General features: G+C 35.2%; 1 protein-coding gene and 1 pseudogene across 1 annotated transcript; one reads left to right on the top strand and one right to left on the bottom strand.

The window, feature by feature from the left end:
- Positions 1–2,341: 2,341 nt before the first annotated feature.
- On the bottom strand, positions 2,342–4,837 carry LOC142520172 (uncharacterized). Its single transcript, XM_075623172.1, has 2 exons — positions 3,484–4,837; positions 2,342–3,234 (listed from the first exon to the last, which is right to left on the bottom strand). Exons 1-2 carry the CDS (start codon positions 4,835–4,837, stop codon positions 2,342–2,344), a joined length of 2,247 nt encoding a protein of 748 aa, XP_075479287.1.
- A 2,881-nt stretch (positions 4,838–7,718) lies between these two features.
- LOC142520804 (cytochrome P450 81Q32-like) lies at positions 7,719–11,384 on the top strand (annotated as a pseudogene).
- Positions 11,385–23,372: the final 11,988 nt, after the last annotated feature.

Genomic DNA, 23,372 nt, shown 5'->3' with positions numbered 1-23,372 from the left:
CTAGCCTAATTAATTAATCAAGCTCATTAATATTAATTAAAAAGCCCATATATTATTTTATGGTAATTAGGTCATCACTTATTATAAATAATGGTTGATGAGCTAAACCCTAAAAACAATCATAGCAATTTTCGAAAATTGCATCTCCTCCACCTCAAGAATTTTCGGCCACTTCCTTTTGCAAAGAGGGTTGAGCCACTTCTCATGTTTTAATCTCCTACGTAAAATATCTTTCATATTCTCTAGTGCAATTTGGAAGAGGATCAAGCGATCTAGTCGTGGACTTGATAGAAGGATCAAACAAGGAGTTCATTGAAGAAAGTTCATAGAGATTCATCAAGAGCTAATCCGTTTATACCGGATTAGTTGGAGCCACGTGATTTATTCACCAAAGGTATAAAATTCTTATGCCCTTTGAATGTTGATTCTATAAACCATATGAGTGCCCAAACAAAATCTATTTTGATTGTCAAAATAAAAATTTTAAATTTTAAACTTCCGCTGCGTTTGGGGCACGAGAAAACCGAGATCCAACATAATACTATACGAGTGTCCTAGTACGATTTTGCATGTCAAAATAAAATTTTAAGATTTTCATTACGTCTTGGGCACCGGTTGCAATGTGTCCTGTTAGACTAACTTTAATTTAACCTTTATGCTGTAGTATTATATGGAAAATCTTCTGACTATAAAGTTGCATCCTATATATGTGTTGGTTTTTTGTACGTAAAGCTGAAAAATTGCATCTTTTTTCATCTTACCTTAGGTTGTTTGGGTTCCTGGTAGTTTTGAAATCGGCGTGGTTGCTGAGAAACTTGGAAAATCGCAAAAATACCAAGCAATCGTGTGTATTGGAGCTGTGGTAAGCTTTTTCAACACAGGTTCTAAGTGATTGAAGTTTAATGGTTCCCTCCCGCCTCCTGCTCTGCTAATAGTGATGTCCTTTTTTGCTGCTCATATATGTAACTATTCTTGTTATTGGTTGATGTACTTATTGCTGCCTTTTATAAGTAATAATTGACTTCTCTTTTTGTATCCTTTTTGACCAGTAGATTAGAGGTGATACCACCCACTATGATGCTGTGGCTAATTCGGCTGCTTCTGGAGTATTATCAGCTGGCCTGAATTCAGGTGACATATATGGCAGAATAAAATAAAAAATTGGTGCATTTAAAAGCCACCTCCCATTTTCGGGCATTTTGAGTTCACCGTAGTTGCTGGTAGTTTCGAAGGCATACGAATGGGGGCTAATTGTATGTCTTTGACACACTTCATTCAATTTATTAGGCTCAAAAGGGAATACTAGAGATATAAATGATGCATTGGTTAGGCTCGAAAGGCTCAAACGGTCCAAGGATCGTCTAAATCATCCCTAAGTCATTCTCTTCCGTATTTTCGCCTCGAAAGATAATCAGACAAGGTCTAGATTGTTTTTTTTATTTCTCTTTTTTTTCATGAGCTCACCTCTTTCTAATTCACAATTAATTCATATAAGTATGACTCAAAGTGCATAGATGATGTTTCAAAACATGATACAAAACTAGTTTGTGCTCAAATCCTTCGGCTACAACTACAGCTCATCTCAATCAATTCTACGTGTGATGTAATTTCTTGAGTGTTCAAAAATCTAGAAAGTCAATTAGTGTGTCATGTAATCACAAGTGCAGTTTCTCAAAGAATAACCAGAAAAAAAAATTTCATGCTTGAGGATTACACATTGAAGCACATGCTAAGTGTGGTGATGTGAAACAAACACAAATCAAATCCCCCCCCCACCCCACCCCACCCCACCCCACACTTTAGATTTACACTGTCCTCAGTATCATGCCATTCAAAAAGGATATAGAATTTGGATGTAGAATAGTAAGAGAACACTTCACTGACAGTGTGCTTTAATATCCATGGAGTACAACATGGGAATGGTGGAATTCCTCAATGCTGGAAATCTTTTATTTCAACAGTTTAGCTTTTCCAGAATCTAAATCAAATTCATTTATTCCAATATTCCCTACACACACCAAAATCACAGAGAATTAACCTAATAGAATGAAAAAGTAAAAAAATAAAATGAAACGAAATAAAATAAATCACTGGGTTGCCTCCCAGCAAGCGCTAAATTTCTTGTCTATAGCTTGACTACGGAGAAGCATCCATCAAATAGCGGCTTCCGCCCATAGTAAATATCATACAATATTACATATGGGTCTTGATTATATGTGCCCTCAAGCTTGGCATGATATTGACATTGCACGCTCGTCGCTCCAACAACACTCGGCAAAGACTGATTATTAGGGGAAGAACAATATAATCTATGATAAAGCTCGTAGAGGATGTAATATTCTTAAGTTTGCGTTGATGAAAATAAATAATCTGCTGGTGGAATATATGTTAAGACCATATATGAGTTAAAATCCTTCGACTTGTGTTCTTCTACATCCTCCAACTTCTCTTCTGTCTCATCTTCGTATAGGAATTCCTCGAAGAATTCTTCTTCCTTCAAAAATAAATATTTTAAATGAGGAGGAAGTGGTTTGAGTTCGAGGAATTGGGGTTCTTCTATGGAAGGTTTAAGTGATTTTGGAATATGTCCAAGCTCCCCAATCTTCGAATTCACAGATCTTGGCAGAGGCTTTGATCCCTCCAAGTAGTTCATACATTCCTCCACCTCTTCTCTGTCTGATTCCGTGGACTTTGGGTTCACCAAAAGCATCTCCAGTTGGTCTTCAATAAAAGTATCCTGCACACTACACTCAACAATATTTTCAATAGCATCTATTCTATAACAATCAGAAGATCCAGGATATTTCATACTACGAAAAACATTAAAAGTTACCTTCTCATCATTCAACCTCAAAACTAACTCACCTTTTTCCACATCTATGAGAGCTCTTCCAGTAGTTAAGAAAGGACGACCTAAAATAAGGGGGATCTCACGATCCTCCTCCATGTCTAGCACAACAAAGTCAACTAAAAATATAAATTTATCAACCTTAACCAAAACACCATCTACAACCCCTCTAGGATATTTAATAGATCTATCAGCAAGTTGAAGGGAAATAGTGGTTGGTTTAACTTCTTCAATCCCCAATTTCTCAAAGCAGGAATAAGGCATAAGATTTATATTAGCACCAAGATCACACAATGCTTTGTTAAAATTAGAATTACCTATAGTGCAAGGAATGGAGAAACTACTTGGATCCTTAAGCTTAGGAGGTAATTTATTTTGCAGAATTGCTGAACATTCATCAGAAAGCTTAACAGTTTCAAAATCAACAAGTTTCCTCTTTTTAGTCAAAATATCTTTCAAGAATTTAGCATAAGAAGGCATTTGAGCCAATGCCTCTACAAAAGGAATATTTATGTGCAATTTCTTAAAAACTTCAAGAAATTTCGAAAATTGCTGATCCAATTGTACTTGCCTTGCTCTTTGAGGAAAAAGAAGTGTATTAATATCAATATTATCATTAATATCAAATTCCTTACCTGTCTTCCGTGTAGTCTGAGGGTTCTGTTCCTTAGCATCTTCCATTTTTGGTTTCATTCCTCCATCATTCTTTGCCTCCATATCTGTAGAATTCTGCCTCTTTGGCTCCTCTTCCTCAGCCTTGACCACTGTACTCACTGCATTCACTCCTTTCGGATTTTTCTCAGTATCACTTGGTAGTGTTCCAAGGGGTCGATTTTCTAATTGATTGGCTATTTGACCCATTTGAGCATCCAACCTTCGCAAGATAACGTCATGATTCTGCAGTCTCGTCTCCATTCCCACAATATGTTTCATCATAAAATCCTCATAAATTGGTCTTTGATCTTCTTGTTTGAATCCTGGAGGTGCTGCAGGTACCAATAATCCTTGTTGTCTCACTTGTTGAGGAATGGGCAGTGGAAGAATATGTGTTGGATTAAGGGAATTCTCCGTATTCTTCCAAGACAAATTAGGGTAATGCTTCCATCCTGGATTGTATGTGGAACTGTATGGATTTGATTGCTGTCTCCATTGATTCCCCACAAAATTCACTGCTTCTTCATAAAAAATGGGTTGTTCCTCGATGAATATTCCTTGGACCTGATTTGCTTGATTTGATTTCAGCTGAGAGAATTGATGGGCCAACCCATCAATCTTAGCAGTAAGTGCATTCAACACATCCATTTCAAGAACTTCAGCCTTCTTTTCTCGTTTAATATCTGTCCATCCCGCACTATTTTCAGCCATATTTGAAATTATTTCAAGTGCAACTCGTGGATTCTTCCTGTATAAGCTACCATTGGCTGCCGCATCTAGCATGGGACGCACGGAAGGATCTACTCCGTTATAGAAAATCTGAACTTGTTCAGATGAAGAGAAACCATGTTGAGGACACCTCCTCAACATCTTTCTAAATCTTCCCCAAGCTGTATGTAATGTCTCCCCATCCTTCTGGCGAAAAGATGAAATATCCATACGCAGTTGTGCTATCTTGGTGGGTGAAAAATATTGATTCATGAACATTTCCACCAAACCATTCCATGTAGTAATAGAGCCAGCTGGTAGATCTCTAAGCCATTCTGCTGCTTCACCATGCAAAGAGAAAGGGAATAGTCTCAATCTTATGGCATCCGTGCTCACTCCATTGAATTTGATTGTGTCACAGATAGATAGAAATCCCTCCAGATGTGCATTAGGATCCTCGGTCTGCGATCCTTTAAATCTCACTTGATACTGTATCATTTGAATGATGGATGGCTTCAACTCAAAGTTATTTGCTTCCACAGTAGGACGAGTGATGCTAGAACCATAACCTCCAGTAGTTTGTCTAGTAAGATCATAGACAGTGCGATCATCCTCCTCGTTCTCCATTGCTTCAATCCTTGCTGTTTCAACTTTCTCCTCTTGTTTTAATTGTTCTTCCACGTCAGAATCTGAGGATTTCTCCCTTTGTGCTCTACGTCTCCGTCGAAAAGTATTCTCAATCTCTGGATCAAATGGCTCTAATTATGTGTCTCCTCTAGCACGGCTCATGCACAGCTAGATAAATCCTGAAGATAAGAACAAACTTCAAACGTACGAATATGCGTAGAATCAAAAAATTAGATAAAAACCTAATCTCAAGAAAATAATAAATCCTAATATTAAACAATTTAATCCCCGGCAACGGCGCCAAAACCTGGACCGACGATTTCGGTTGGGAATAAATCTAGCAAGCACACTAGGTCAAGTAATAGTATTTGGAGATGAGTCCAGGTATCGTACCCACAGAGATCGATGTTTAATTACTAGAATATGAATTATTTTTCCTAATTTAGGCTAATAAAGTTCAAATGATGGGAGATAGATTAATCAAAACTAAATTAAACAATTTAAATAAATTAACTAAAGCAAAAAAATCCAAATTATTAAATTAGACGAAAACTCAAATTATTTAAAAACGACTAAGGCGCACAACGATATCGAGACAACTTATAATCTACGTGTCAAATTCATATTCATTAAATTAATTATTTAATTCACGACGAAATTCCCAAAATTATTTATTAAACGATTCCTCGAATTAATAAACATAATTAAATCTAACAGTCCAATTATTCCTAACTGAATTTAATTAGATTCAACCGCATTAGATCGCTGTGAAATTCCAGTTTTTCAACCTAAAGTCGCACACTGAAATCGAATACTATTTCTAGTCAATTTAACCATGTGTTGATTGATGTGTAAAGCAAATATTAATCTATCGCCTTTCGATTTTAGATTAACCAACAAATATTCAATTTAATTGGCCAGATTAAAAGAACACGTAATAAACGACATCAATCAATAAATAAAATAAATAATCTAATTGAATTAAAATCAAAACATCAAAAAATAATATGTCTCGGCCCTATCGTGGCCTTGGTCTATAAAAATCTACTCCATAAACTTAAAATAAAAGTCAAAATCAGTGTTTAAATTCAATGAAGAAAACATAGTTAAGAAAAAAGGAAAGAATTCTCAGTGATTCGTAGCGTGTGCGTGTAATTCCTCTTGCTTCTTTTCTTTCTTCCGCGCTGATACTACTTCACAGTAGTTTCTGTTCCCCTCTCTTCCCTTTGTTCTGCACTTCCGCCTCTCTCTTCCGCACTCTGTCTTTTTTTTTTTCTCCTCCCTGTTACGTTCTGCTCTCCTTCTTTTGTTCGCTTCTGCCTTCACTCTTAATGGGCCTCCTTCTTCCTTTCATTATAAGCTCATGTCAAATAAAGAAAGTGATAAGATATTTATCAAGATTCACATGGATTTTTCAAGATTTCAATATAACCAAGGAATAAAAATATTTTATTTCCTTTCTTTTGATATTTTTTTCTTGGAAGTCTTGTAAATTCATCTTTTATTCCAAATTTAATAATTTTCCTCTTTTATTCAAATCTACAATTATTATTCAATTAAGCACATAATTAGAGATAAAAATATTAGATCAGGGCAAATATTATTAAATCAAATCCCTAAAATCTTTTCAAGATTTGGCCTTATCAGTAATTTTAAATTTTCCTGTATTTTATATTTATATTAGTTTAAAATCCGCGACCTCGCAATTTATGTGCTAAGAGTCTTGTTTACGAAGTTTATTTAGTAAACAAAGTCGATTTCACCGGGTTCGGCTGTGAGACGTGACATTTAGTCCATTAACTTGCATTTTTTATATTTTTTTAGTCTTTTTCTCAATGGAATGATAACATAACACCATGAAATGATGATGTAACTATGAGCATTACCGATGTGTCTGACCCTATGTCAATATTTTAGTGAAAAATGACCAAAATTGAAAACAAGTTTAAGTTAGTGAACTAAAGATTATCAATTGACTGATAATATGATCAAAAATGAAAAACAAATACAAATTATAAGGCCAAAAATGTAATTTTTCCAAAACTAAAATTTGACGACCAAAATCGAAAAAAATAAATTTCAAGAACTACATTTGCAATTTTCCCACAATAATAACATTTAAGAATAATTTTTTATGACATGCCCCTCGAGTTGTAAACTATAATTTTAAACAAAGTTATATATTTTCAAAAGTTTTGTGAAACAATCTAAAAATATATTAAATTAATATATGGGTCAAAGGTGTAATCGAATCAGAACTCGTATTTAAAATTATCGAAATCGAATATTTTTCGAACCTTTTGGAGGTGAGTTTTAGTATAAATTGTTTTCTTCAATATGTCACAAGTCTTTAATATTTTATTAATATAATATTATAATAAATAATATATTTTGAGCCATTATTTAAAAATAAGTCGAATATCTTATAAATAAGCTCAAATATTTCAAGTCGATGTCAAACTCCACCTCAATACAATAAGATTTTGAACAAAAATATAATTAATTATTTCATATTTAAATCCAACTTGGATATGAAAATTAGAAAACAAACATCAAATCTTGTGGCATTTTAAATGCGAGTAGATCTTTCGTGAGACGATCTCACGAATTTTTATCTGTGAGACGGGTCAACCCTACCGATATTCACAATAAAAAGTAATACTCTTACCATAAAAAGTAATATTTTTTCATAAATAACCTAAATAAGATATTTGTCTTACAAAATACGGCTCGTGAGACTTTATCACCTAAATTTTTTCATTTTGAACGCACTATTTTTAGTTCCTTCTTCTTGTTTTGTCTTTTAGCAATTAGAGGATCTTTTCTTATTTGTTCTTCTTGTTTGTGCTATTAATATATGTTAAAGACAAAGTCCAATGAATCTCCACAGACCTTCGTCTTCCCCGAAATGAATACTCAGTTTTCCTTAGTTCTGTACATTCCACTGATTCTTTCCGTCTACGTCTTCACCATACATTTCCTCGACAAAATTAGAAACTTCCCACCCTCTCCGGCCGTCAATCTACCCATTCTCGGCCATCTCCACCTCCTGAAGAAGCCACTCCACCGATCTCTTGCCAAGATTTCTGATAAATTTGGCCCAATAATTTCCTGCAGTTTGGCTCCCGCCGTGTACTCCTTGTGTCCTCACCTTCAGCCGCCGAGGAATGTTTCACCAAAAACGACATCATCTTCGCCAACCGCCCTCGTTTACTCGCCGGGAAATATACAGGCTACGACTACACTTCTTTGGCCTGGAGTTCATACGGAGACCACTGGAGGAACATCAGAAAAATTTCATCCATCGAGCTACTGTCAACGCACAAGCTTCAGATGCTTCATGGGATCCGAGCCGACGAGGTGAGATCCATGATCCGTCGGCTGCTTCATCTCTCCGGTGACGGAAAACATGCGGTCGACATGAAGAGCGTCTTCTTCGAGACGGCGATGAACGTGATGATGAGGATGATTGCTGGGAAGAGGTACTACGGCGAAAAAGTCGAGGAGGCGGAGCAGGCGAAGCGTTTCAGGGATATCGTGTCCGAAACTTTCCGGAACGGTGGCGCATACAATATGGGGGATTTCCTGCCGTTCTTGAGATGGGTCGGGGCAGTCGAGGGGGAGAAGAAGTTGGTGGAACTGCATAAGAGAAGGGATTCGTTTATGCAAGAACTGGTGGAAGAATGCAAGGAAAGAATGAAGAATAATGGCGGAGACGAAGGGAAGAAAAAGACGACGATTGAAATGCTATTGGGACTTGAGGAGGAGGAACCACAGTATTATTCTGATCAGATTATTAAAAGCCTAATGCTGGTAAGTTGTGTTCTTTGGATATAAATATTTCCTGATATGGTTTTTTTTTAAATAAAATTTAAATCTTAATTTTTGAAGTTATATTTTTCAGTACTATTATATCATTATTATCCTTAAGAAAATTTTTAACATTGTTTTCCAAATATTTTCACTTGTTTGTAGATAGATAGATAGATTCATGCAACAAAAAATAAGGAATATGAGTATTATTATTAGAGTGTGTCTCATCTGAGACCGTCTCACGGATCCTAATATGTGAGACGGGTTAACCCTACCCATATTCACAACAAAAAGTAATACTCTTAGCATAAAAAATAATATTTTTTCATGGATAACCTAAATAAGAGATTCGTCTCACAAATACGACCCGTGAGACCGTCTCACACAAGTTTTTGTCTTATTATTATTCCTAGTATATCGTGACACACATGTTGTATGTATTCAATAAAAAAAATTCTTAATGAAGTAGTTTTTTATTTAAAATAAAATTTATACATTTTTTTAAATTGAGATTGAAGTAAATAAAACAAAATATAAAGAAAAAATGTTGTTATATATAGTATAGTAAAACCATATAGTTAATTTGATAAGATAAACATTGTTTTACCAAAATCAAAAATTACACCATGACAATTTTGAATAGAGTGTCCGAGTTGGTAGAATATGAGAACGTTTGACTAGTGGTCAGTAATGTGAAAAATAATATTTTCACTTGTTTGTAGATACATAGATAGACAGATAGACAGATATATTCATGCAACTAGGGTTTTTCTTCATGTTTTCCAAATATTTTCACTTGTTTGTAGATAGATATAGATATATTCCTGCAACTAGGGTTTTTCTTGATTTCTCTGAGGTACGTTCTTGAATTTAACAACAAAAAACTCTCGAGTCCTAGCAGTTTTTGCTCAATAGAAAAAAAAAAAACATAATCAAAATCGAACGGCAACAGATTTAAAGGGTTCTTGTATTGTAATAAATCCTAAAAGGAAGATGAACTTTGAATTTCTATACGGAATTTAACGTTTTTACATTATACAAGTATCGATTATCTGCTTGCCATCACAGAATTGAATTAAAGGATCTTCTCTTATGGTCTATGGATCGAATGCGAGAACCGCGGCGTATGCAATTAAAACCATAAGTTTATAAACATAAAAATTAATCACCTGGCAACTCTCCTATGGGGTCAAAATGAACTCTATGATCAATAACCCTTTGAATTAACTTCATTCCAATTAAGAGTAATTAACCCTCTAATCAAATGATTCGTTTAATTTACACAAACCATTTTCTTGGATATATTACTCATTTTTTGTTAAATTATACTTATTTTTTTAGTGTTGCTATATAGATAACACCTTACTAGAGGAATGAAATATGCTTTTAGAGCTGTCCTTACATTTTTATATGAAGCCTCTTGATTAGAATGATACTAGCTTCCACTTTCTCTCGTCCATGAATTTTATTGGCATAAATTTGGCCTTTTTGGAGATGGAATTCCTAGCACTTTTAGTCCTTTATAACTTCTGATCTGATATACGACCACCCTCCTGTGCTAAAAAAAAAAGCAGCTAACTGATCCATTAATGTTTGATATATATATATATATGTTTTGATATGTTATTCATCTTATACCATGCTCACCACTAAAATAGCAATCTCCTGTTGGAAGTGATGAATCATAACAAAAATGTGCATCTAACAGGTGATTATCATCTCAATAATACACACATATATAAGTGAGCACGGTGGATAAACAACATATCAAAATTGTGAATATACCACCAATATTCTCTCTTATACCAAATCTTCGATATATATATTGAATTTTGTCCCGTACTTAAGTTTTTTTCTGAAAATTTTGGTTTTTTTTTTCATACGTAAATCTCTGTGTTTCTTGTTTTATGTATTCTTTTATACTTTCATATATCTTATTGCATCATTTTCATCTTTTAGTTTTTGTTATAATGTTTGAGAAGCAGTGAAATTCCGTTTATTTTAATTTATGAATTTTTGAGAGTTTGGACCAACTAGGTTTTGTGGTCTTCAGAAAAAAGTTTTTGTAAGAGTTTCATAATCGATTTTCTGTACCAGAATTTGTTGGCTGCCGGGACAGATACTTCAGCTGCAACAAGTGAATGGGCTCTATCACTTCTGCTAAACCATCCACAAGTCTTGAAAAAAGCACAGATGGAAATCGAAAAACACGTTGGACACGAACGCTTGATCGATGAGTCGGATATATCCAACCTCCCTTACCTACGTTGCATCATAAATGAAACCATGCGACTGTACCCTGTTACCCCTTTGCTCGTCCCTCACGAATCATCTGACCAATGCACGGTCGGAGGCTATCACATCCCGAAAATGACAATGCTTCTAGTGAACGTATGGGCAATACATAATGATACCAAAAATTGGGAGGAACCAAGGAAATTCAGGCCCGAGAGATTTGAAGGGGTGGAGGGAAGCAGGGAAGTGTTCAAATTAATGACGTTTGGATCCGGAAGGAGAGGGTGTCCCGGGGAAGGATTGGCGTTGCGTATGGTGGGATTGGGATTGGGATCTATGATCCAGTGTTTTGAATGGGAAAGGATCGGGGAGACTCTAGTTGACATGAGTGAAGGAACTGGAGGGTCCATGCCTAAAGCACAACCGTTGTTAGCCTACTGTAAGGCTCGTTCCTTTGTGCCAAAGCTTTTCTCTTGAATGGGCAATCTTTTCATTTTCCCAATGTGTTAGGTGAGTTTTTAATGAGGGGCCACGTGGAATTTAAAAATCAGGAAATGAAATTCCACATCGGGAGATTTTCTGTTTTGGCTTAAGAATTCTGGTTATAAATAGAGCTCGACTCCTTCAGTTATTGTATCCCAAAATCAAAAGCTTTTCAGCTTTGATAAAAAAAGAGAGTGCATAGAAAAAAGAGTGTATTTTTTTCTTGAGTGCGGGAATTCTCTTGTGTGAGTTAGAGAAATTATTTTCTCGGTATCCTCGGGTTTGGGAGTGTGAGGAATATTGAGTGTATTGGTGTATACACTTGTTGTAATATTTCTTCCAGTTATAAAAGTTGCAGTGCTCCGTGGACGTAGCCTATTTTGGGTGAACCACGTAAATCGTTGTGTTCTTGTTGATTGATTATTTTATTCCGCAATTTGGGTACTATATTATCTTCGTGGTCGGCATCGCTTCGGGGTAATTTCCCAACAACTGGTATCAGAGCCTTGTTGTGAAAATTCTTAAAAATTCTGAGTATGCTCTGTGGTTGCAGCCTTGTCTGATCTTCCACATCAGAAAAGATTTTTTAGATTTTTTTCTAAGGCTAGAGAAGTGATGGCCGGAGATGATGGATCGAGACCGGGAATCAACAAGTTCGACGGAACAGATTTTTCGTTCTAGCGGTTACAGATAAGAGATTATCTGTACAGTAAGAAGATGCATCAACCTCTATCAGGAAAGAAACCAGAAAATATGGAGGATGATGATTGGGAGCTCCTTGACCGACAGGTGTTAGGTGTGATACGACTGACCCTAACGAAGAACGTGGCACATAACGTGGCGGAGGCAAAAACAACGGAGGAGATGATGTCCATTTTGTCGGACATGTACGAAAAGCCATCGGCAAATAATAAAGTTCATCTCATGAAGAAGTTATTTAACTTGAAGATGAGAGAGGATGCATCGGTGGCTAAACACATCAATGAATTCAACACGATTGTCTCTCAGCTGACATCGGTGGACATCAAATTTGATGATGAAATTCGGGCGCTTATTCTTCTGGCGTCTTTACCAGACATTTGGGAACCGATGCGGGCAGCGGTTAGCAACTCTGTTGGAAAAGAAAAACTACAACTCAATGATGTTAGAGATCAAATCCTTGCTGAAGAAGTTCGCAGGAAAGACTCGGGTGAAGCAACATCATCGAGATCTGCTCTAAATCTTGATAACAGAGGAAGAGGCAGGAATGGTGAAAGGAGTTCAAACCGATGGCGTGGTAGATCCAAATCAAGAAATGAAAAAGACAAAAACATCCTTGAAAAGAATATGAAGTGCTGGAGCTGTGGTGAGAATGGTCACCTGAAAAAGAACTGCAGATCAACGAAAAATAATGCCAATGCTGTCACTGAGGAAGTACATGATGCTCTGCTATTATCCATGGAAAGCCCTGTTGATTCTTGGGTTATGGACTCGGGAGCTTCGTTTCATACCACTGGTGATCGCGATGTATTTGATAATTACATCGCTGGCGATTACGGAAAAGTTTTCCTGTCCGATGGAAAACCCTTGGAAATTGTTGGTATGGGTGATGTACGGATGAAGATGCCAAATGGATCTGTCTGGAAAATCAACAAAGTCAGACATGTACCAAAATTGACACGCAATCTGATCTCAGTGGGACAGCTCGATGATGAAGGCCACAATGTGACCTTCGGTGATGGTTCCTGGAAAGTGAACAAAGGAGCCATGATCGTTGCTCGAGGAAAGAAAACTGGAACACTGTATATGACTTCCAGTTGCAGAGACACATTAGCAGCTGTGGATGCTGGAGCGAATTCAAGTCTATGGCATTATAGACTTGGACATATGAGTGAGAAGGGAATGAAGATGTTGGTGTCAAAAGGAAAGCTACCAGAATTAAAGACTGTTGAACACCAACTATGTGAAAGCTGTATTTTTGGAAAGCAGAAGAAGGTGAGCTTTTCAAAAGGCGGTAGAGAACCGAAAGCAGCAAAGTTGGAGCTGGTTCATACTGATGTATGGGGACCATCTCCTGTGACATCCCTTGGAGGCTCGAGATACTATGTCACATTCATTGACGATTCGAGTAGAAAATTTTGGGTTTATTTTCTGAAAAATAAATCTGATGTTTACGTGACCTTTAAAAGGTGGAAAGCCATGGTGAAAAATGAGACCAAATTGAAGGTGAAGTGCTTACGATCTGATAATGGTGGAGAATATGAAGATGATGAGTTCAAGAAATATTGTGCACAGAACGGGATCAAGATGGAGAAAACCATTCCTGGTACACCTCAACAGAATGGTGTAGCTGAAAGGATGAACAGGACCTTGAATGAACGCGCAAGGAGCATGAGATTGCATTCTGGATTGCCAAAATCATTCTGGGCTGATGCTGTTAACACTGCAGCATATCTGATCAACAGAGGACCTTCGATACCGCTTGACTGCAGAATACCCGAAGAGGTATGGAGCGGCAAAGAAATAAATCTTTCTTTCTTGAAAGTGTTTGGATGTCTATCCTATGTTCATATTGATTCAGCAAGCAGAACAAAACTTGATCCAAAATCAAAGAAGTGCTTTTTTATTGGTTATGGAGATAATGAGTTTGGTTATCGTTTCTGGGATGACCAAAATCGAAAGATCATTCGGAGCAAGGATGTAATATTTAATGAGAAACTTCTGTACAAGGACAAGTCAGACATTGGAGGCTGAGATGAATGTCCTGAAGTCAAGAAGACTGATGAAGTGCCATTGACATATATTCCTGTGAATGAATCGAAAACCAGTAACCAGGAAGATGAAGAAGAAACTGCACAAGATGATGACCCACAAACTCCGGTGATTGAACTCAGGAGATCTTTGAGAACCATTAGACCACTTGAGAGGTACTCCCCTGCACTTCACTATATTTTGCTGACAGACAAAGGTGAACCGGAGACCTATGAAGAGGCAATGCAAAATGATGATTCAACCAAGTGGGAGTTGGCCATGGAGGATGAGATGGATTCACTGTCATCCAATCAGACGTGGGAGTTGACAGAACTTCCACAAGGCAAAAAGGCGTTACATAACAAGTGGGTGTACCGGTTAAAAGAAGAGCATGATTGTAGCAAGCGGTACAAGGCAAGACTTGTTGTAAAAGGCTTCCAACAACGGGAAGGAATTGATTACACCGAAATTTTCTCTCCGGTGGTTAAATTAACCACTATCAGGACAGTACTTGGACTAGTGGCGAAGGAAGACTTACATTTGGAGCAGTTGGATGTAAAGACTGCGTTTCTTCACGGTGACCTAGATGAAGAAATTTATATGAAGCAGCCACAGGGCTTTGAAGTACGGGGAAAAGAGATAATGGTGTGCAGACTTCAGAAGAGCTTGTACGGTCTCAAACAAGCTCCAAGACAGTGGTACAAGAAGTTTGATGGATTCATGAGTGAAAATGGTTTCCTAAGATGTCAAGCTGATCACTGCTGTTATGTGAAAAGGTTTGACGGTTCTTATATCATAATACTTCTATATGTAGATGATATGCTGATAGCTGGAGCTTGTCTGGAAGAAATTGATAAACTGAAAAAAGATTTATCAAAGGAATTTGCCATGAAGGATTTGGGTGCTGCAAAGCAAATCCTTGGAATGAGGATCTTAAGAGACCGGGTGAATGGATTCTTGAAGTTGTCTCAAGAAGAGTACGTGAAAAAGGTGGTTAGCAGATTTAACATGGATGATGCTAAACATGTGAGTACTCCTTTGGCTAGTCATTTCAAACTAACCAAAGCACAATCACCATCGACGGAGCAGAAGAAGGCTTATATGAATAAGGTTCCTTATGTTTCTGCTGTCGGAAGCCTCATGTATGCAATGGTGTGTACAAGACCAGACATAGCACATGCAGTTGGAGTCGTGAGATGGTTTATGAGTAATCCAGGAAAGCAACACTGGGAAGCAGTTAAGTGGATTCTCAGGTATTTGAAAGGTACTGCTAGTTGTTCTTTATGCTTCAGGAGGTCAAAATTGGGCTTACAAGGTTTTGTCGATGCCGATATGGGTGGTGACCTGGATGGCAGGAAAAGTACTACTGGATATGTGTTCACATTAGGTGGTACAGTTGTAAGCTGGGTGTCTAAGCTGCAAAAGATTGTTGCGCTTTCGACTACAGAGGCTGAGTATGTTGCAGTTACAGAAGCTAGCAAGGAGATGATATGGTTGAGATCCTTTCTGGAAGAATTGGGTCAGAAGCTTGAAGATAGCACGTTACACTGTGATAGTCAGAGTGCTATTCATTTAGCAAAAAATCCTGTTTATCATGTTAGGACAAAGCATATACGGGTTAGGTACCATTTCATCAGATCGGTGCTGGAAGATGGAATCTTGATGCTGGAGAAGATTCCTAGAAGTAAGAATCCAGCCGATATGCTCACAAAGACAGTAACCATTGACAAACTGAAGTTGTGTTCAACTTCAGTCGGACTGCAAGTATAAATGGAGATATATGAGCTGCTGCAATGATGGTGTGAAGACATGATTGAAATCAAGTCTTCAAGTGGGAGAATTGTTAGGTGAGTTTTTAATGAGATGGGGCCCACGCGGAATTTAAAAATCAGAAAATGAAATCCCACATCGGGAGATTTTCTGTTTTGGCTTAAGAATTCTGGTTATAAATAGAGCTCAACTCCTTCAGTTATTGTATCCCAAAATCAAAAGCTTTTCAGCTTTGATAAAAAAAGAGAGTGCATAGAAAAAAGAGTGTATTTTTTTCTTGAGTGCGGGAATTCTCTTGTGTGAGTTAGAGAAATTATTTTCTCGGTATACTCGGGTTTGGGAGTGTGAGGAATATTGAGTGTATTGGTGTATACACTTGTTGTAATATTTCCTCCAGTTATAAAAGTTGCAGTGCTCTGTGGACGTAGCCTCTTTTGGGTGAACCACGTAAATCGTTGTGTTCTTGTTGATTGATTATTTTATTCCGCAATTTGGGTACTATATTATCTTCGTGGTCGCCATCGCTTCGGGGTAATTTCCCAACACAATGTTCCTTTTTTTATTGAACAAAAATAAATAAAACAGAAATAATTGGTGTTCTTATTGCTACTACAAGATGAATTTTTTAATATGTTATTGAATTTGCTGACAACCCGGATTAGTTGAGCACCAGGTCGGCTATCCACCCATATTTGCTAACAACCCTGATGGAATTGCCCACCTGGATTGGTTGTCCACTTGGATTTATTGGTTGATCACTCGGATCAGTGGTATAAGAGATAAGGGAGGGATTGATAAATAATTCTTCTTATCTCACGTTTAATTTGGTACAAAGCTCATGATATTCTCTTGATAAATAACTTTATATAAGGATAAAATATCCCTTCTATTAGGTATGATAATTTTAATATAATGATAAAAACACCACAAATGACTTAATTGCTCTCGATTTATAAAAAACTTAAAACCTATTGTTTTCTCATTTCACTTTTAGGTAGAAATTAAAATCAAATAAATATTTTTATTATTTTTATATATTATATATTATGATAATTATATAAATAAACTCGAGATAATTATATAAATGAACTCGAGATAATTATATAAATGATTTGTATAAATCTCAATAAAATTTTTAGTATCACTCGATTAACCTTAAAAATTGATATTTGACTTGATTCGCAAAATTAAAGGCTCAATTATCATATTATATAATATATAAAATTAGGTAAAAATAAATAAATCATGCAAGAAATATGAACTCAAACAACAATTTTGAAATTATAAAATTTATTATGATAAGATTAATTTTGTCATTACAATCTAATATATAAATTTAATCACTCTTATTAAAATCATACCAAACATTAAATATAATATCTTACATCTTATTTATGCTTAATTTATCCTTATATTATATATCACATGTTTATCCTATGATGTGTACCAAACTATGCCTAATAGAATGGTTGATCATTCATCAGCTGGATCGTTTCATTTCGTGTAATATTACTTTTGGGTTACATCAACTTGACGCCCTTTGTGGAAAATGTTAGTCACTGAGAAAGAAAACTCATTCGCAGATGAATGACAACGTTAACGGCGAAAACCGATGTCGGCTTCGCAGTACTCCTCGATAGAACCCAGATTTATATGTCAACGCCTGATAAAAGATTCGTCATCTCCCCATTTGAGTGGGGATGCGGGAAATAATGCACCAGTTGGAGTAAATGGTGCACCACCTGTCAATCCCAGAAAAGGGATAAAATACGAAAGAGGATGAGTTCGACATGAGCTACGCACCACATTCTTGGTCTCGGTCTCGCATTTGCGTATGAGAAGAGAAGCCATCATCAATTTTGGCCACTCGATATCGGCCCCAACAAGTCACAGCGACCGATGTTTTCAAAATGGAATCGATAGGTTCTACCGAGAACTAGTCATTGGTGCGATCCGGATATCGTCTAAAAATCGTTTTACCAGTCAGACCGGTGTTGAACGGATCAAAATCGGTCAAAACCAGTTGGACCAATTCATGAAGTTTTTTTAAAAAATTAATCTAACTTTTTTTAAAAAAATTGTATATAAATTATTATTTGGATTTTGAACTTTTGTTAAAAATATTACTTTTGTAGTATCAAAGCTTATTTGATTTTTTAAACATGAAAAATATATACTTTTTTATTATGTATACATTTAAAATGTTTAGAATTTAAAATATATTATTTATTATATTATATATTTTCATTTTATATGATACAGAAGTGTTTCGATCCGATCGTCTGGTTGAACCGATCGCTATTTTAAGGTGGAGCGTTTCGATCATCGGTCCGATTACAAAAACAATATTTTTCATCAACCTATAAATATGGCATTTCCTCTCATTTGGAAAGTACATTTTCTTTTATTACTCTAAAAGCTCTCTAAATTTCCGAGTGCATATCTTGAAGTGATCACTGATTTGAGCGTCGAAGCATTTTCTTCGGGCATATCTCGGTGCCTCTAATGTTGTTTGTTAATCAAGTTACAACCCAAAGAGTTTATTTGTTGCAGCACTGAAGTATCATCTGGTCACCTAGAGACTAGAGTGGTTGTCCACCTAGATTTGCTGACCAACCGGATCAGCTGCCCACCCGGAGTTGCTGAACACCCTGATGAGTTGATCGCCTGGATCGATTCTCCACCCAGATTGGTCGTTGACCGAAGATTTCGGTTGGGAATAAATCTAACAAGCGAACTAGGTCAAGTTATAGTAAATGGATGATGAGTCCAAGTATCGATCTCACAGATGCTAATATTTAATTACTAGAATTTTTATCAGTTAACTTAAGCTAGAAAAATTAAATAAAAAGATGATACATAGATTATTAATCTAAACTACTAAATAAAATAATTGCAATTAAAAATGAAATATTCAAATATCAAGAAGGGATTCAAATTCAAATAAATAACTAATACACACAACGGTACCAAACCCTACTATATTTGTACGTGTTAAAATCTAATTAATTATTTAATACTTGACAATCACGGTGAAATCCTCAGTTTTATTTATTAAACGATATCAAGAGTTAATAAACTTATTTAAATCTAACAATCCAATTATTTCTAATTGAATTTAATTAGATCTAAATGCATTAATTTTTTGTGAAATTTCAGTTTTCTACTAAAATCTCACACTGAAATCGAATATTATTTCTATTCAGTTTAACCATGTGTTGATGAAGTCTTTGTTGCTATATTTAATCAATCATCTTCCGATTCGTGATTAATCAATTAACATGTAAATAGTTGATCAAACTATTAAAAAAATATTAAACCAACATCAATCAATAATTAAAATCGAGAAAATAATATACTGAAGAAACCAAATATCAACAAACTATTGTTTGGTTCTATCGTGATCTTAGTTTAAAGAAAATTAATCCATAAATTCAAAATAGAAGTGAGAAGTCATGTTTAATGTAGTGCCCAAAAATCAATACACGTAAACCGCATTCATAATTTTATAGGTTAATTAATTCAATTGATTTAAAAGAATAAAATGATGAAATCAACATGTTTAATTTATTTTAAATATTTAATGTTTATTTTTATAAGATTTAAATGAATTTCTTGAGTTTGAGTTTTTCAGGTGAATATTGAAAGTGTGGGCTTATAATGGATCGTAGCCTAAATTAAATATTTGGACAAATAAAATTGAGTTTCATACCTTGTAAATTAGTATGGTTAAACATTAAAATCATAAAATAAATCAGATCCAATAAGATTGAAGTCAATAAGAATACCCATAATATTTTTCATAGGCATTTCCTCCCATTTGGAAGGTAAATTCATTGTCGTTTTATACTCTAAAAGCTTTCTAATTTTCAGAGTACATATCTTGAGGTGATCACTGATTTGAGCGTGGGAGGATTTTCTTCGAGCATATCTCGGCGCCTCTAATGTTGTTTGTAACTCAGGTGAAAACCTACAGAGTTTATTTGTTGTAACACTGAAATATCATCTTGCCATCTAAAAACTAGAGTGGTTATCCATCTGGATTTGCTGACGAACCGAATTGACTGTCCACCGGGAGTTGTTGAACACTCTGATGAGTTGATCACCTGAATCGATTGTCCACCCGATTGGTCGTTTACATGGATTTGTAGACCACGGGGATTGGTGGATCACCTGGATCGGATGTCCACCCAGAAATGATTGATCATCCATGTAACAACCCAAAGATAATAATAATAATAATAATAATAAAATATACTATAATAATAAAAAATATATATATATATAGTATGAAAGTAATAATAAATTAATATGTCAATTATATTAGGCACTTGGCATCATGTATCAATTATATTAGATACATGGCATCATATCCTCATCTATATTTGCCTATAAATATCATCATGCAATCAGAAAAATATTAAAAATTCGTAAAAAATAAATTCAGAAGCAAAGAGAGGAAAAAAATGGATGAGAAATTGCCAAAAAAATGAGAAAAATACTTGAAAATTAGAAATCAGTGTCAAAAAATTCTGAAAAATTTATCTAAACTTGCTATCACACCCAGAAACAAGTTGGTGCAGGAGATGTAGCAAAAAGATTCACGAATTACTTCAAAAAAATCAAAAACCATGAGAATTTACAAATGTATATTTCCAGAAATAACATTTTTAGATTGCATGTTCATGCACTTGAAACTCTTGCTCATTGCTTTCTTTAGGTTTCGGTTATAACATAAATGTTGTTATATGTGTTGAGTAAAATTTATACATGTCGGAAAAACGGTCGGAAAGTCAATGGAATTGATTATTTTAGAGTAACGAAGTTGCTAGTAATCCAGTTTTAAAAATTTAAATTCTAGCCAAAATATTTTGGTTTTCTTGAAAAACTTTGTATACAAAAATTGTAGATCTTGATGAATGGATTCCTTCCAGAAAAACTCAGCTGCGCATGGCGTCGGAATCATCTCCACGTGTCGCCCCGATGGCCGGACTTTTCATGTCCAAAGGTTTCTGCACTTGTTTTACACTATAATTTCAAATTTCAAAACTATTGGACTAGTCTATGAATTTTTGAAGGAAAAAACAAAATCATGTTCCACAAAGTTTTGGAATGGTTATCTTCAATTTTGTTGTTTATGGATTTCAATCATGCACACTGTTTTTGAACTTGAATATAGAAAGAAAAATGTTAAACATGATGCCAAGTATGCTCAAGGTTCAGTCAATGGCCAGAAACAGTTTCGCAAGCCTTCTTTCTCGGGTCAGAAATACTCATTGTCAAACAGCTTGAAAATTTACGATCTGGGTAAAATTAGTTTAGAATTAGAAAAAAACTTTCTATTCAAAAGTTATAGCATTCTACAAAATACACTTTCTGTGAAAATTTCAGAATTTTGGAAATATTTTCAAATTATTATGATTTTTTCCATAATTTTAAAGTGTGTCCAAGCACCAAATTTAATCAAAATCTGAACTTAATGTTGCGGATCTCTTGAACGTGTTCTTGTAAAATCCACACCAAAATGCATTACTCTTATATTTTTAATTTCCCGGGAAAGGGGAGAATAGATTTCGTGATGTTACACCAATACAAATCTTGTCAAACCCAAAGTTTTCGGCCTCTTTAGCTTCCAACAAGTGTTCTATTTTGTTGGGTTTTGAACCAATAATAATTTGATTGATAAAATTAAAAACTGACTTAAAAATTGAAATTTATATTTAAATAAGTATTTTTAGAATATTAATTTCCTTAAAACCGATTTCGAGTAAATGATATATTAATTATTAAAGCGAACATGATAAAATGAAGGTGAAGGAATACAATATGTTTGGTTTATGTGCTTTGTGTGGTTGTCACACATTGGCATAATATGGAAAGTAACTATATTATGTAGCCTTTCATTTCACGAGTAGGTCTTTTGTGAGACGGTGTCACGAATTTTTATTTGTGAGACGGGTCAACCTTACCGATATTCACAATATAAAATAATATTTTTAGTATAAAAAATAATATTTTTTCATTGACGACCCAAATAAGAGATCTGTCTCACAAAATACGACATGTGAGATCGTCTCACATAACTTTTTGCTTCATATCACCATTTATCAACATAAATTTCTCCATCCTACAAGTTATAATTTATTAACTATCTTCTATTTTAAATATATAAAAAAATTAAATGCTTACAGGAATTATTGACAATTATTTTTCCTGCACATATGTTTGTTTTAGGATTGAAATTATTTGTCAGCGATATAACCACAAAAAAATCGAGTCATTAATTAATTACTAGCATAATTAACTCTTAGATATATTGTATTTAAGATTTTCAATTTTATTAATATTGTTATGATTTTCAATTTATTAATATTGTTTTTAATTGTTTATATTTATAGATTACACTTTTTTTAGAAGTATAATAGAAAATGTACATATCAATTAATGATTTAAAAAAGCATTCAAAAACTTTTTATGAGTTGAAAAACTGTTATTTATCTATTTATCCAAACATAAAATTAACAAAAATTTTACTTAAAAGAGCATTTTTAAAAGTACAACTTAATGGAAAAAAACTTTTGAAATCAAACGCATTGACGAACTCTAAATCTAAACCAACAATCAGATCTAATCCCGAAAAATCTCTTCAAACTCTGGGAAAATATAAATAGGCTCACATCTCGTAATATAATTTTTTTGACAATCAGTAACTTCATGATACATATATTCTCATCTAATGCATATTATTGTATATAGTTTTCGTTTGTTCATGCAGAGAGTTCGAGAAGCATCTACAAGTTCGAGCAATCAGAGGTATTTTTTGAGTGTAAACCTGTGATAGACGAGAGCCGCAGCGCCACAAGTTAGTGCCGCAGCGCTCATTTGTTCGAAGGACAAGCGCCTAAGCGCTGCCCAAGAAGTTTCGCGGCACCTCAAATACGAAGAACAAGCGCCTAGGCGCTAAGGAACAAGCGCCGAGGCGCTTACACTCACCAATGACGGGCGCCTAGGCACTGCACACTCAGCGTCGCGGCGCTAATGGCGACGAAACAAGCAATTGGGCTTTCAACTTACGGCCCGGACGCAGAAATAAAAAGAGGACATGACAGTTCAGAAAATGGAGGCCGTTTTGGAGAAAAAAATACAGGAGAGAACAAGATGAAACACGGAGGTGACGATCTGGAGCGGAAGGATCGATCACGAAGACGAAGAACGACGAATTTGAGGATAGAGACGCCAATTCTGATTTGTTATCTGATTCCTTCATCTTTATTTGCTCGTGTTACGATCTCTAAATCTTCAAACATGTTTTGTTTTTATTTATAATTCGTTATGAACTAATTTTTCAGTCTAGAGAATGATGTAGCTTTGTCGATACGATGATTTGACGCGGTTGTTTATATGATTGAATTCCGGTTAGTTTAATTGTGTTTCTTGTTTTTATTCACTGCAGTTTATTGGCCATAAATTATGTGTTGTTTGATTAATTCTACAACTCGGGAGA

This window comes from Primulina tabacum, chromosome 12, assembly GCF_025594145.1.
Source record: "Primulina tabacum isolate GXHZ01 chromosome 12, ASM2559414v2, whole genome shotgun sequence".
Classification (NCBI taxonomy): domain Eukaryota; kingdom Viridiplantae; phylum Streptophyta; class Magnoliopsida; order Lamiales; family Gesneriaceae; genus Primulina; species Primulina tabacum.
Note: the sequence above shows the minus strand (reverse complement) of the source record. Positions and strands in the feature narration are given on the sequence as shown.

Bases quoted from the DNA above. Each gene is read 5' to 3' on its own strand.
- LOC142520172 (XM_075623172.1), bottom strand. From the start codon at position 4,837: ATGGAGAACGAGGAGGATGATCGCACTGTCTATGATCTTACTAGACAA. The intron at 3,235-3,483 runs GTAAGGAATTTG...ATGAATGTTCAG, and splicing joins TCAGACTACACGGAAGACAG to CAATTCTGCAAAATAAATTA.